A 16,637-nucleotide genomic window follows, 5' to 3' on the forward strand; every position below is an offset into this window, starting at 1 on the left:
GAAAAGAAATAATAAATGTTTTTAGAAGTTGTAAAATAAGTAGATTGTCCTAACAGGGTATCCCACAAACTATATCCAGAACACACAGATCATTTTGGAAACTTTTTTTCAAATGCTAGGTCAGTTTGCACAGATAATTTATAAATGAAACTATCCTTTCTTGTGTCTTTTTGAGTGGTGGAGTGTTTTTAGTTTTGTTTTGCAATGGAGTATAAAAGTTTATGCTGTTCATTAACCCGAATCCCAAGTGGGACAGACGAGCTAGATGCTGAGAGGATATAATTGGCACACTCTATTCTCAAGTGCAATTTGGAAGTATAATTTAATCTCTAGTGCCCATTTGTCCCTGCGCGGTTTAACACTGTCTTCCTCCTTGCTGTAGCTGAAGTTATCATTGTAGGAAGAATTTGTTCAAACACGATCTGAATTTTGGATGGGTTCGCAGAAATAAGAGATGACCCTCCCTCAGCCCTACTGCAGCTGAGCACAGTCTAGTAGCAAATGAAAAATGTTTGTCTTTGGGGTCAGTTCAGTAGGGCCCAAATTCCCTTCTGTGTCTCTTCCCAACTTACGTATAAGAAATCCTTTACTCACTCTCTAATCTCTCCAGTGAAAGTAGTATTTGTTAATATGGCACATGGAAAGCACTTATATTTCATGTGCTTACAGGTGTCCATTCCTGTCCTTGGGACAATCAACGTTAATGGGAAAATCAACTGTGTCCGCGAATTATGAAAGACTCAATATTGTTCAAGATGGTAGTTTTTGCTCAGTTCATTTATAGTTTGGATCCAGTCCTTTTAGAACTTGACAAACTGATTCCCAAACTCATATGGCAAGGCAAAGAACTTAGAGTAACAGAACAATTTTTATAAGAACAAAACTAGGGTATTTATCAAACCCAGTACCAGGACTCCTAAAGCTGTCTGAGTGAAGCAGTTACATAATATACAAAAAGAATTTATCTAAACCCTTGAACAGGCTGTAGAAGTAGATTCTTATGCATTCATCTGATCTGTTGATTTTTAATCAAACCTTCAAGATAACACAAAGGGAGAAACTGAGCTCAATAATCAGCATAGTGATGTCATTGGCTCAATGGAACCCACTTATGGGGCTGGAGAGATGCCTATGGGTTAAGAGAGCCCCTTGATCTTACAGATGGCTTGGGTTCAGTTCTCAGCCCCAAACCATCTCTAACTCCAAAATCAGACGAACTAACACCCTTAACTGACCCTACAGGTGCTTGCACACATGTGGTACACATATCCCCCCCACACACAAACACAAATAAACACAAATCTTTAAAATTAGTCAGGATACGCTGGCATGAAGCCAAAAGAAAGTTTTGACACCAGAATCAAATAGGGCAGAAGTAGGAAAGAGAAGCTGTTAAGATTCAGTCAGTCAGTGTTCCTTTAAGCTTTATCATGTTGCATGTGTTCCTATGTTCCTGAACCCATTGGTGCATCATTCTAAATAAAGTAAGCATGATTACATTCATAAACTCAGAGCATATATTAATTCAGTCTTCATTCCAAAAAGTAAGCTTTGGAAGTAATATGAATCTCTAAACTGCCATCCTCACTTAAGATTTTGTGTTAGTTGGTGTTGTTAGGAAGGCAAGCATATTGTTTGACTAGTACCCAATCAACTCCACTGCATTTTCCAGGCACATGTTCCATAAGAATAATTTGGTGAGCATCACATGACATACACAGTGGTCCCATGAGATGGAAAGAAAACTGGAGCATCCCCATAACCTAGAGATACAGCCATCATCGCATTTCAGCATGATGCATCTCGTGGGATAGTGTGGGAATAAACAAGTTGGCTCTGCTACCAGTCATACAAAACATCATCCTACTGATGTGTATTGTACATAATGCCTGTGGTGGCTTGGATGAGAATGTCCTCCAGAGGCTCGTATATTTGAATACTTGGTCCCCATTTGGTGTCATTGTTTTGAGACTGAAGAGTTATGGTCTTGCTGGAGGAAATATGCCACTGAGGGGAGGTTCTAGGAGTTAAAGCCTTGAGCCATTTCCAGTTCGCTCCTTCTGTTTCCCGCTTACAATTCATAAGTAAGCTCTCAGCTGCCTTCCCAGTCACCATGCCTACCTGCTGCCTCCGCCTCGCTGTTGTGGACTCCAATCTTCTGGAGCTGAGAGTCAAAATAAATTACTCTTTAGCTCTTGTAGACCACGCTGGCCTCGAACTCACAGAGATCCACCCGTCTCTGCCTCCTGAGTGCTGGTATTGCAGGCATGCGCCACCACCACCCGGCTTCAAAATAAATTATCCTATAAGTTGCCTTGGTCATGGTGTTTTATCACAACAATAGAAAAGCAACTAATATAACATCCAAGAGTGATAAATGACTAAGTTGCTATCATTTACTGTATTTCTATTGTGTTTTGGAGTGTATTATATTTACAAAGAAAAGTTAACTGTAACACAGACTCAGGCGGACTCCTTTTGGTGGGATTTTCAAAGAGGGCATCAACATAAGAGGAGATGCAGCCCCCTGCATGTTATCGCCCCTGAAAACCATCTAGCAGGATTCTAGTAGGGAGAGGTTTGCAAGTGAAGGAGAAAATGATGATCTTGGCCTTGTGTAATCCTGGGTCCGAGTGTGTTTTTGTCTTCCTTCTTAACAGAACGTAAACAACAACAACAAATATGAAATATCATGTAAGGGTGCAGGGGAAATGTTTTTACGCAGAAGTTTGTCGCTATTTTACTACTACTGAGATTTAGCGTTGTTTCCTTCTTCTAATTATTTTATTATAAATGGCTCAAAACAGTGGTATTACGTGTGATTAAAATATGGTCTTTTGTATAATTTTTATTTCATTTTCTGAAAATATCATATATTGGTACCATACATTTAGATCATATCCATCCCTCTGTTTCCCTCCCTGCAACTTCACGTTCTCTTCTTTGCCATCTCTATAATTCACTGAGTCTAATTAGTGATGACTATAACATGCATGGACATGGGACCATGCACTGGTGTATACACAATCAACCAGTGGGCGTAGACACAAAGACACGTACCCTCCCTCCACAGCCAGTGGGTGTCCGGGATCTAGATCAGCCTAGAAGATGGGCCTCTGGACATGCCTGAGAGAGGTTAACTGGATTAGGATAAGTGAGATGGGAAGACACACCCTAATTGTAGGCAGCATCATTCATGGACCTGGGTCCTAAAATGAATAAAATGGAGAACGGGAACTGAGGAACCAGGATTCAACTCTCTGCTTCCTTCCTGACTGAGGAGCAGCAGGTCAGCTGCCTCTGCCCCTCTACACTCCAACTGTGACCCGGATTAAACCCTTCCCTCTCCAGCTGCTTTGTGAGAGTGTTTTCATCACAGAGAAAGGGGAATTAACTAATTCGGAGGGAGGTGGTTCCCATTACAGAGGTCCATGATCACGGTTACATTTCAAATAATTTAAAAATAAAATTTTCCAAATGAGACAGCTCTGGGGACAGCACACCAAACTGTTCAAAAGTGAGAGGGGAACATTGGCTAGCCTGAGGGAGGGGAGAATGATCATTTGATTGGCTAGCCTGAGGGAGGGGAGAATTATCATTTGATTGGCTAGCCTGGGGGATGGGAGAATTGTCATTTGATTGAATCGCATGACTTGTGCCCCCCACATGACAACAGTATTGAACACAGATCTTATTTAAATCCGAAGCTGTCTACTTGGCTGAGATAACAATTCATTTATTCTCTTCTCTGACTCTCTCTCCTTCTTCTCCCCTTTCTCGCTCTAATAGAAAGTTCTTTGTGGGAACCGGGACTGGTGGAGGAGCCTTCCTGGCCTCTTCTGCCTTGCCCTGAGGGAAGCACTGTCTCCCCCCCCTCCACACACACACACTGACATTTGGGAAGTTTAGTTTGTAAATGGCATTTGTCTAGACGAAAACAAATTTATGCTTAAATACAATTTTATTGCTTTAAATGCAGTATTATCACTTTAAAAACATTCAAAGTGCCCTAAGGGTTTAAAAAAAAAACATATCTGGTGTTTGTTCACCAAAGCTCAACGCCTGCTCACACCAAAGGTCCACCACCAGCGGAGCACGCCATGGCTCTCCCCCCACAGCTACTTCTGAGTAGAGAGTGTGAAGACTCTTCCAGCAAAGGTGCGCTCCACTTCTGTACGAGGCTTTTGTACACCTTGTTGCACCTCCCGAGCTGCTGCCCCCGCCTCTCTGGAGACACGTGTTCTATTACAGCACAGATCATGTGCGGGGACAGATGGGGCCTGAGTCATTCCAGTCCCATCTGAACTCAACTCCCCTGCAGAAGTAACAACGGGAATTACCCCCTTCCTTTATTTGCTTTAGTATATTTCCTACCCAAGTCTTCTTAGACTTGCTTTTTTTGTAATTGCCACAATAGGGATGAGGAGATAGCTCTGTCAATAAAGTGCTGACTGTACAAACATGAGGGCCTGAGGTTGACTCCCAGGACCCACCTAAAAAGGCCAGGCATGTGCTGTGTGCATGTCATCCTGGTGCTGGGGAGGCAAAGAAGGATGGAGTCGTAGGACTTTATGGCCAGCTAGTCTAGCCTACGTGATGATCTTTGGGCCAGTATGAGAGCCTGTCTAAACAACTAGATGGATGGCTAGTGAGGAGCAAGATACAAGGTTGTCCTCTGCCTCTACACGTGCACACACTCACACACACACACACACACACACACACACACATACCCCATACACAGACACATACACACACATACACCACACACATATCCCATACACAGACACGTGCACACACATACACTATACACAGACACATACACACACAGACACACAGACACATACACACACAAACACGCAGACACATACACACATACAGCATACACAGACACATACACACACATACACACAGACACATGCACACACATACACATACACCACACACACACCACACACACATACACCACACACTCACACACTCATACACCACACATACACACACACACACCTGCACACACAGGAAATTGTACACATGGGTGTTTACATAGACACACACCACATTAGAATTGGTACTTTCCATCAATAGATATTAAGTTTGCTGTACAAAATCTGACAAGTTAGAGATAAGGTTGATTTTCAAACCTTGCCCCCAGGGCAGGTGTCTGCATCTGATTTTCTCATTTCTGAAGTCGAGAGTTCATTAAGGATGTTCTCCTGTTCCCTCTGCCATAGACTAAGTAAGACAGCCCCCCAAGAACCTAGAAGTGATCCCACAAGGTCAGAGTTCAAACGTGGAGACCCCTTGCCTTCTCACCTGTCCTCTCTCCCAAGGACACGGAAGCAAGTGTCCAAACAAGGACGCTATTCACAGCCTCCATTCTGAGCTCTTAAAAAACAAAATTAAAAAAAAATGAATCTCAGCTCTAACGTGTCAGATTTCCTACGACAAACTCAATTTGAAATTTCTCTAAGCATCCTTATTTTTCGAGGTAACTTCTTGACTCACTACATCTTCACTTAACTGACAAAACTAAAACAAATTTTGAACATCTTCGAGTCTGTGGCAAGTTTAATCCACGTCCCCTGAGAGTACACAGGTGCTCACTTCTGGCCGCTCCCACTGAAGAATGGATTATGTCAATCGTGAATTTGCAGTGTGAAGAAATCACTACTCACTTCCCTTTTCTCTTTTACTTTCTTGCTATTGTGACTCTTGACTCATTCACTGGGGTGTGTCTAAGGAAAGATGACAGCAGGACCCACATCTCAATCAAATCACAAGGTTACAATCCTTTTTAAATCCAGTTATTGGATTGTGGGGAAATTTTTTAAAGGAAAATATATCATTTTAAGAAATTTTTTTAAAAAGCCTTTGCTAATATCTCTTGCATTTATTTTCTAGAATAAGCAATCTTATATTTGCATATACGATACGAATGTGTACACAATGTCATATATGAGTGCATCCAAAGCTGTGCTAGATGATACATCCACTTAAAAGAAAGAGATACTACCCCAGCCTTAACATCAACAAGGGAGGTGCCATGTAAAGTGGCCATAGCTGCACTTTGTGAGGCTCAAACGGAAGAGCAGGAAAGAGTGACTGATTCTCCGCTGTGCTCTGCGGCTTTGCAGAGGAGATGGCACCTGAGCTGAACCTGAAAGATGAAGGGGCAAACAAAGCAGTGAAGGTGGAGAAAGGGAACAGGCTGAGACAGGAATAGAACCACCATGTCCTGAGGAAAAGGCTTCCACAGGGGAAGCCGCTGGGACACGCTATCGCCTGAGGCAGGATGGCAGAGCTGCTTAGCACCAAGGGATGAGCATGTCATAGCTGCCTGGTGTGGTTTTTTTCCTTTTTCAATCAATTTTGTGTCTATTTTAGTTGATGGTGACTTTACACATTTTTAAATTGGCACAAATATGAATACATTGTGGAAAAGAATGTCAAATTCTCAAAAAAAAAGTTAATCTTTGTATATGAATGGGTCATATGCCCAGTGCCCACTTGAAGACTGGATAGCTTTGAGTCGCCCGTTGTCAGGTCTCATCTCCCTGTACCAGCAGTGGGATGCACCTGCTGGGGTCCTGGACCTGAACTTGGGTCCTCACACTTACACGGCGAGTGTGCCTTCCTTCAGTCCATGGTCAACCTTTTCCCCCTAGTCTTCATCCCCCTGGGTTCCTAGAGGTGGATCAAAAGTGCAGGGTTGCACTGTGAGATGCAGGAAATAAGGTAAGAACGTATCTGGCACCTGCCAGCCATCTTTCAAGTCACGTTCAGAGTTGTGTACAACTTTTTGTACACCACACGGGGCTGTGCGAAAAGTGCTGCCAGCCTTGGGTCCCTGATTCCAAACAGAACACTACATGGCAGCTTAGAAAATAAACTAGAGGGAAGATGAGTCATGTCCAGCACTGCTGGTACCAGTGAGGTGACAGATGAGGCCATCTGAAATAAGGAAAAGGCAGAAGGCAGCTTAGAGGGGATGTATCTTCAGAAAGACTTTCAGGGAGGAGAAACGGTAAGACTTAGGAACAGGTTGGCTGTGGGCAATAGAACAGGAATCAGGGATGACTCTTGGATTCTAGTTTTGCCAACTGATGGTCAGGGATGCTACTACATGGGGGAGGAACTTGAAAGATGTCTGAATGATGGGGCTGAAGAGAGGCTCAGAGGTCTATCTGTGCCTTGCAAGTGTTAGGGCCCACGTAGAGCTGGGTGTGTAGTGCACTTCTGTAATCCCAGGACCCATGAAGAACTGGGGGTGTAATGCACATCTGTAATCCCAGGACCCATGAAGAACTAGGGGTATAATGCACATCTGTAATCCCAGGACCCATGAAGAACTGGGTGTGTAATGCACATCTGTAATCCCAGGACCCATGAAGAACTGGGTGTGTAATGCACATCTGTAATCCCAGGACCCATGAAGAACTGGGTGTGTAGTGCACTTCTGTAATCCCAGGACCCATGAAGAACTAGGTGTGTAATGCACATCTGTAATCCCAGGACCCACGAAGAACTGGGTGTGTAATGCACATCTGTAATCCCAGGACCCATGAAGAACTAGGTGTGTAATGCACATCTGTAATCCCAGGACCCACGAAGAACTGGGTGTGTAATGCACATCTGTAATCCCAGGACCCACGTAGAGCTGTGTGTGTAGTACACATCTGCAATCCCAGGACCCACATAGAGCTGCGTGTGTAGTGCATCTGTAATCCCAGTATTCCTACACTTAAAAACAACAAAACGTGGAAGGTGAGGGCCAATACCTGAAGTTGTCTTCTGACCTCCATACATGCATGGTGACACACACCATGTGCACACACACACACACACACACACACACACACACACACGAGAGAGAGAGAGAGAGAGAGACAGAGACAGAGACAGAGAGACTTGAAAAGATGTCTAAAGTTTGAAAGTTAATCTTGGCTCTGCTAAGTTGTGGCATCTATGGTCGTTCTGTCCGTTCATCCATCCATCCATCTATTCATCCTACAGAGGGAGTCCTAGGGCAGCGAGATCCTGTCATAAAGAAAACTCTTTAGGCCAATCGTGGTGATCAACTGCATTGCTTTACTGACTTTCCCCAGGTTACAAATTAGCAGTTCTAATCTGTATTTTTAAAGAAGGAACTCCTGGAGAGATGGGCTTTGCTCTAACAATCCCAGAGGGTCCGTAGTCAGATAAAATTGCCCTTACAATCAACAGAGAATCAAGCTTTCCCTTTGAGGCTTGTACTTCCGGCTTCAGTCAAACTCTATACAAAATTACTTCGGGGACGTCCAGGACAACCCGAATGCAACTTCGGCTCCACTCCACAATTTTACCCAGGTTCTAGATGCATCCTGCTCCCTGCAGTGGAGTCAAGTGGCTGGCCTAGGGGCTGCCCACCCGCAGCCCAGAGGACGCTCCTTTGAGTCACGCTACAGTGGGTGCAAGGCAAGGCACGGACGCGGGGTCAATCGGAAGCACTGCCACGAAAAGACCGAAATCGCTAGCGCTTTCCTGGCTGGCGGAAAACTGTCGGCTTTTCTGGGGTTACGTTAGGTGACATCACAACATGACAACCAATTACAAGTCTGCTTTGACAAAAACGGTTGGGGGCCGAAGCCGTATTGGTGTCTGGGGTTTTTGTCAATCTCCATCTTAGCAACGGACGCGTCCTAGCAACACCCGCCAGCTGCTGTTGCTGGAGATTTGAGGTTTATTTTTCCGGAGCGAGAAGAGTCAAGCCCCCGTCCCCAACCCTTAGAGGAGCTTTTCTCCCGGGTACTGACTACCAAGAGGCTATCTCCTTCTGCCTTTAGTGATCCAGGTAATGCGGTTCAAAATGGGCAAGGGTAAACCAAATATCTCGTTACCATTTCAAGGGCGTTAGGAAACCTCCCTCAATGTGCTAGGCGCCGCGAAGTCTACGAAATAAGCATAGACTTTTTTTCACTACTTTCAAAGGACTTCCAGCCCAATCCAGAGACAAAACAGCTACGAGAGAACAGCGATTTAAGAATGCTGGAAACAGAGAGAAAATACTGTCTTAATCCTCCCCTTACATTGCCTGGCACGCAGTAGGAGCTCAATAAATTATTCATAAATGAATATGAGAATGGCGTGATCCTGGTTGCTCATCTACACCGTAGAAGATTAACGTGGGCTGAAGTGGATCACTAGGGGGTGGAAGAGGACTAACCATAAAGACGAAGAGAGATGATGAGTTCTTTGGAGGAGGTTTTGTTTCATTTCCCTAGGGATCACTGTATCTAGGACCTAACTGATGCTTAGTGCGGCCTCTCGCCCTTGTAGTCCTGTATGCTGAACGCTGAGTGAATCCACAGCCACCCCTCAGGCGGTGTTTTTGGAACCTGTGTCAGCTCCTCCCAGATTCGCTAGAATATGTCAGATCAAGACTGACGCAGGCTCAGGAAGAAAGCAGACCACCAGTGCAGGATAATCTTCAGATACAAGCTTCGAAAGTTGGAAAAATTCTTCTAAAATACAAAATCCACTCTTTGGAAGTAGAAGGGGCTTGGGAAATTTGCATTTCAAGTGACATCAGTCTTATACTGAAAGAGAATAAACTCTTTATATAGGGAAGTAACTTGACCATTTTATTTATATGTAAAGAACATATTCACTGCATAGGATATGCAATGAACAGTCATGGTGGTAGTATTAGCAGTATTAATGTGTGTGTGTACATGCGACGACACACCTGTGCAATTGCCCACACTATAGCTGTATGAAGTTGGGTGGTGTTTACAATGTTGTTGAGTATTTTAACCCAAATGGAACTGGAATAGAAAGTGGAGAATATACTGATGAGAAATCTTCCAAAATAGAATGACGTCTACGTTTCGAATTTATGATTCTGGAGAATGGTGTGGATAACACCTCATCTGAAAAACTGAGAGAGCCTTTTATTGCAGAATATCTAAAAAGTAGAGCTTTGGGCCAGTATGATGGCTCAGTAGGTAAAGGTGCCTGCCACCAAGCCCGGTGACCTGAGTTTGCTACCAAGGCCCCACATGCTGCAAGGGGAGAACTAGCTCCAACAAGTTGTCCTCTGCCCTCCACAGACATACACACACACACACACACACACACACACACACACGTAATTTAAATTTGTTTAAGTATAAAGTTCAGGACTGAGGAGATAACTTTGCTGGTTAAACTGTGAGCACCTGAATTTGATCACTAAAAACTAGGTTAAAAACAAATACCAAGGTGAAAGGGTTGGAGAGATGGCTAAGTGGTTAAGATCACTTGATCCTCTTGTTGAGGATCCAGAACCACATGGTAGCTCACAGTCATCCACAACTCCTGTGCCAAGGGATCTGATTCCTTCTTCTGAACTCCACCAAGCCAGACATGCAAGTACAACACACACACAATAAAATAAATGGTAGTTCTAATAGTAAATCTAAAACTTTTTCATCGAGCTGTGATAACACAAACTTGTAATCTCAGCACTTCTGAAGCAGAGACGGGAAGATTCCTCAAGGTTGGTGGTCAACCTGTTTAGCCTGCTGGGTAGCCTCCAGGCCAGTGTAAGATGCTGTCTCAAGAAACGGTGATGATAGGTAGATAGTGCCTAAGGCACGGCATTCTAAGTTGCCCTGTGCCACACAAACATGCCCCTTCACAAACACGGGTGGGGCGTTCAGGAGGAGGAAGGGAGGGAGGGAAAGGAATAGACATTTCTTTAAAATTCAGAATCATAAAATACTGATCAAAGCATAAATTGTGCCTTTATCAATGAAGACCATGGCTTTTAATAGCTCTGTTTGTGTGCTGGCTAGTTTTATGTCAACTTGACACAAGCTAGCGTCATCTGAAAGGAGGGAACCAAAATTGAGAAAATTCCTCAATCAGTTCTGGCTGTAGGGCATTTCCTTATTTAGTGATCTGCGTGGGAGAGCCCAGCCCATTGTGGGAGGTGCCATCCCTGGGCTGGTTGTCCTGGGCTCTGTAAGAAAACTGCTGATTAAGCCATGGAGAGCAAGTCAGTAAGCTACACCCCTCTGAGCCTCTGCATCAGCTCCAAATCCCTGCCCTGTTTGAATTCCTACCCTGAGTTCCTTCAGCAATGGACTACAACATGGCTGTGTATGCCAAATAAACTCTCCCCTCCCACAACTTGCTTTTGATTGTGGTGTTTCATCACAGCATAGAAACCCTAATTAAGATATATTTGTAACGAAACACAAAAATCTGAGGGACAGTGTAGTGTGGAGGCTGAGATGCTCACCCTCTCCAGGTCCCCTCATCAGTGTTCTGACCCCTTCACCCTTCATAAAATAAGGACGAAAAATGACGGTAATAATAACACGTAACTAAGATTAAGGTCACAGAAAAACTGAGGTAGAAGTATCTTAAACTCAAAGCCAGTGTGAGTAGGCAAATAGGGAAATCCTGTCTCAAAAAAAAATTCATTTAATTTAAAATGCACATGAAATGCTTCAAACTGGCTGGGCGGTGGTGGCGCTTGCCTTTAATCCCAGCACTCAGGAGGCAGAGGCAGGTGGATCTCTGTGAGTTTGAGGCCAGCATGGTCTACAAGAGCTAGTTCCAGGACAGGTTCCAACGCTACAGAGAAACCCTGTCTTGAAAAACCAAGAAGAAGAAGAAGAAGAAGAAGAAGAAGAAGAAGAAGAAGAAGAAGAAGAAGAAGAAGAAGAAGAAGAAGAAGAAATAATAATAATAATACACGCATTGGATTTCAAAGCTCAACATAAAAAGTGCTTTCTATGCAAATCTGATGGCCTAAATTCAATCCCAGAACCCAGAACCCACGTACAGGTGACTGCACAGAGTTGTCCTCTGACTGTCACACAAGCACAGTGGTACATATGCCACCCTCCTTCCTCCTCTGCATGCATATATACGCATACACAATAATGATAATGTTTTCAGTGCATGCAAACACACGGGCACCCACACTTTGGTCACGGTTCTGCAATGACGGGACTAGGTAAAGAACAACAGAAGCTGATGATGTCTTAGACGTCAACTACAAGACAACGCTCAGTCTGTGTTGATGTTGCTTTCATAAAATAAGACTAACAAGGTGACAAGCTGAATAATGATTTGATTTTTTTTTACTTTTATTGAGCCCTCAAAGCCGCCTTCTGAGGTGGATTCCATTTTCCCCAGGAAACAAAGAAATACATAGAGACTAAGAAGGTCCGCAGCTTACCAGGACCATTCAGCTAAAAAGTAAGACCGCTTGTAAATCCCGGTGCACAGACTCCTGAAATATCTTATTCTGTAGCCCAGGCTGGCTGCAGTGCAAGGCAATCCCCCTGCTTCCACTCCCAAGAGCTCCAATCATAGGGATGGCCACTGTACCTGACTCTGAAATCACACTCTTTACCATTTAATACAATGAGTCTATGGTGGGCATCTCGACAGGGATTTAATGCCAAGGGATGACCTTGCCCAGTGCCACATCCTGTCAAAGCACCCTGAGGCACCACAAATGAGACTTTAACGGTTACATGTAAGACAGGAGTATGACTTAAGTTATATTCATTTACAAACTATACACAGATGTGTGTGCTGCGGATCTGACTCACCCCATGGTTCAAAGCTCATCTGTGTAAACCGAGACACCTGTGAGTGTCTTCCTGCGAGGAGACAAAGAACAAAACAGCATCGAGCAACCACAGAGAATAAGATCCAGTGCATCAGGGACAGCCTAGGGGCACCTCAGCCAACGGCTCCATAGGAACGGGGTCTTATTAATCTCATTGCTGTTGCACTAAAACCTTTAGACACAGTACACAGCTAACCCTGAGTTCCTACTGAAAATTCATAGATGATTTAGTCCAGGCCCAAGCTTAGAAAATATTATGTTCACTAAATAAGAGTGTTTCATACCTGAAAGTATAAACCAGTACTTAATAATGCTATCTCTCATTGTAGCCTACATCAGAGCCATGGCACCGAAAGCACAGAAGAGCCCCAAGGGCCAGAAAAAGGGTCAGCATGTCAAAAAGAAGGCCAAACAACCGTTACTAGGTAGGATTGTCTTTTTGTTTATGGGATTTTTTACTGGGTTATTTCTTGCTTTGTGTGTTATTTTGTATTATTGCATGTTGTTGTGTACTATGGAGTATATAGTCCTGATTTATCTATCAAGTAAAATAAAATACTTTTGCTCGTGTAAAGTCAGACAGACATTGAATGGAGCTTAGCCTTTCCCCCACATATTAATGAAATACGACTGACCACACATGCATTACTAAAGAGAAGACAGTTTCCTGCTTCTGTAACCAGTCGAGTGGTAGTTGAATTCTTCAGTATATATTTTTATTTATCGTTTGTGTTTGATGGTTTACAATAACATAGCAAGGGGAGATCACTTGATTCAAACTGTAAACTTGATATCCCATTGCCTTTCAGTTGCTGAAGAAGAGGAGCCAGTGAACATGGAGAGCATGGGTAAGCGGAAGCAGCACTTGGGATTTGCTATTTAGAGGCTCATGATGTAGCTCCCGATGGGCCCCAAACTTGGGGTCTGCTCGGGTTGCATCCCCACACCCTGGAATTTTTAAAATAAAGAATTACATGAAAATAGAAAGCAGAGATTGAATGGAGAAATAGATTTGGTTAAAACAGTCGTTTAAAAAAAGAAATGTTTGAAGCTGCTAAGGGGTAGTCAGGTGGCTGTGGGTAACACACACTCCAGGCGAACCTGACAACCTCAATTGATCCCAGAAACCCAGTAAAAGTGAAAGGAGAGGCTGGAGAGATGGCTCAGTGTTTACGAGCACTGTCTGCTCTTCCAGAGACCTGGATTTGATTCCCAACACCTACATGGTGGCTCACAAGCAACTATAAATCCAGTTTCAGAGTACCTAGTGCCCTCTTTTGGCCTCCAAGGGTACTGCATGCACATGGTGCATAGCATGATGTATACGCAGGCAAAACACCTATTCATATAAAATAAGAATAAATAGTCTTTTGTTTCCTTTTTATTTGTTTACCTTATTTATTTTATATCCATACCACAGTTTCCCCTCCCTCCTCTCCTCCTATTCCCATCCCCAGTCCCCTCCTCCTGCTTCTGTTCAGAAAGGAACAGGCCTCCCATGGGTATCAACATAGCATAGCATATCAAGTTGCCGTAAGAAGAAGCGACGCCCCTTGTATTAAACTAAGCAAGGCAATCCAGTATGAGGAATAGGGTCCCAAGAGCCAATTAAAGCATTATGGACAGCCCCTGTTCCCATCGTTAGGAGTCCCACAAGCAGAATAAGCTACACAAAAAGATACACAGGTATCACAGATGTAGAGGGCCTGGGTTGGTCCTATGCAGGCTCCTTGGTCATTGGTTCAGACTCTGTGAGTTCCAATGAGCCCGGGGTTAGTTGTTTCTGTGGGTTTTCTTGTGGTGTCCTTAACCCCTCTGGCTCCTACAATCCTTCCTCCCACTTTTCAGCAGGATTCCCTGAGCTCAGTCTAATGTTTGGCTGTGCGTCTCTGCATCTGTTTCCATCAGCTACTGGATGAAGTCTCTCTGATGATAATTGGGGTAGTTACCAATCTGATCACAGGAGATGGCCAGTTCAGGCCATCTATTGATAAAAATCTTAGCTAGGGTCATCCTTGTAAATTCTTGGAGGTTTCCCTTGCATCAGGTATCTACCTGGCCCCAAAATGCCCCCCTCTCTAGTCATCCCTTTCAGTCTTCTCCCCCTCCACTCACCCCACAGCCTGATTCCTCATGTTCCCATCCCCACCAAACCCAGTTGCCCTTCTCAAGAAGATCCATGCATCCCCACTTGAGCCTTCCTTGTTACCTAACCTTTCTGGCTCTGTAGCATGGTTACCCATTACTTTGCAGCTAATATCTATTTATAAGTGAGCACATATGATGTTTGTCTTTCTCAGTCTGGGTTACCTCACTTGGGATGATTTTTTTCTAGTTACATCTATTTGCCTTCAAGTTTCCTGACATTATTGTTTTTAATAGTCGAGTAATACTCCGTTGTGCAAAAGTACCACATTTTGCTTAACCATTCTTTGGTTGAGAAGCATCTAGGCTGTTTCCAGGTTCTGGTTATTACAAATAAAGCTGATATAAACATAGCTGAGCAGTCATCAAAAGTCTCCCAACCAAAAAAAGTCCAGGACCAGATGGTTTCAGCTCAGAATTCTACAAGATTTTGAAAGAAGAACTAATGCCAATACTTCTCAAATTGTTCCACACAATAGAAACAGAAGGAACATTGCCAAACTCTTTTTATGAGGCTACAATTACCCTGATACCCAAACCACAGAAAGACATCACTAAGAAAGAGAATTACAGACCAATCTCACTCATGAACATTGATGCAAAAATACTAAATAAAATACTGGCAAATCGAATCCAAGAACACATCAAAACCATCATCCACCATGATCAAGTCAGCTTCATCCCAGAGATGCAGGGATGGCCCAACATACGAAAATCTGTCAACATAATTCACCATATGAACAAACTGAAGAATAAAAACCGCATGATCATCTCATTAGATGCCAAAAAGCTTTTGACAAAATACAACATCCCTTCATGATAAAGGTCTTGGAGAGAGCAGGGATACAAGAAACATACCTAAACATAATAAAGGCAATATACAGCAAGCCATCAGCCAACATCAGACTAAATGGAGAGAAACTCGCAGCGATCCCACTGAAATAAGGAATAAGACAAGGTTGTCCACTCTCTGCTTATCTATTCAAAGGGCATTTAGGTTGTTTCTAGGTTCCGGCTATGACAAACAATGCTGCTATGAAAATAATTGAGCACATATTCTTGCGGTATTATTGAGCATCCTTTGGGTATATACCCAAAAGTGGTATTGCTAGGTCTTGAGGAAGGTTATTTTCTAATTTTCTGAGAAATTATCATACTGATTTCCAAAGCGGCTGTACCAATTCAGACTCCCACCAGCAATGCAGAAGTGTTCCCTTTACCCCACATCATCTCCAGCATAAGTTGATATCAGTGTTTTTGATCTTGTCCATTCTTATAGGTATAAGATGGAATCTCTGAGTTGTTTTGATTTGCATTTCTCTGATGGCTAAGGATGTTGAGAATTTTCTTAAGTGTCTTTCAGCCATTTTAGATTCATCTATTGAGAGTTCTCTGATTAGGACTGTACCCCATTTTTTATTGGATTATTTGTTTTTTTGATGACCAATTTCTTGAGTTCTTTGTATACTTTGAAGATCAGCCCTCTGTTTGATGTGGGGTTGGTGAAGATCATTTCTCATTCTGTAGGCTGCCATCTGGTCTTGTTGACCATGCCCTTTGCTTTACAGAAGATTTTCAGTTTCAGGAGGTCCCATTTATTGTTTCTCTCAGTGTCTGTGCTACTGGGGTTTATATTTATGAAGCAGTTTCCTGTGCCAATGTATTCAAGTGTACTTCCCACTTTCTCTTCTATGAAGTTCAGTGTGGTTGGATTTACGTTGAGGTCTTTGCTCCATTTGGACTTGAGTTTTGTGCATGGCAATAGATATGGATCTACTTTCATTCTTCTACATGTTGATACCCAGTTACGCCAGCACCATTTGTTAAATATGCTTTCTTTTTTCCAACAGATTTTCATATGTTTTACTATCCCTGCATC

At 43.3% G+C, this 16,637-nt stretch overlaps 1 protein-coding gene across 1 annotated transcript in view; it reads left to right on the forward strand.

Moving 5' to 3' along the window:
- The first annotated feature begins 8,641 nt into the window (after positions 1-8,641).
- Dnai3 (dynein axonemal intermediate chain 3) overlaps positions 8,642-16,637 on the forward strand; it is a 66,082-nt gene continuing 58,086 nt past the window's right edge. Inside the window, exons 1-3 of the mRNA XM_048453663.3 lie at positions 8,642-8,833; positions 12,943-13,038; positions 13,423-13,461. Of these exons, the coding sequence (XP_048309620.2) occupies positions 12,957-13,038; positions 13,423-13,461 (121 nt within the window). The 5' untranslated portion in view covers positions 8,642-8,833; positions 12,943-12,956. The remainder of the gene's footprint in view (positions 8,834-12,942; positions 13,039-13,422; positions 13,462-16,637) is intronic.

This window comes from Myodes glareolus, chromosome 17, assembly GCF_982192425.1.
Source record: "Myodes glareolus chromosome 17, mMyoGla1.1, whole genome shotgun sequence".
Lineage (NCBI taxonomy): Eukaryota > Metazoa > Chordata > Mammalia > Rodentia > Cricetidae > Myodes > Myodes glareolus.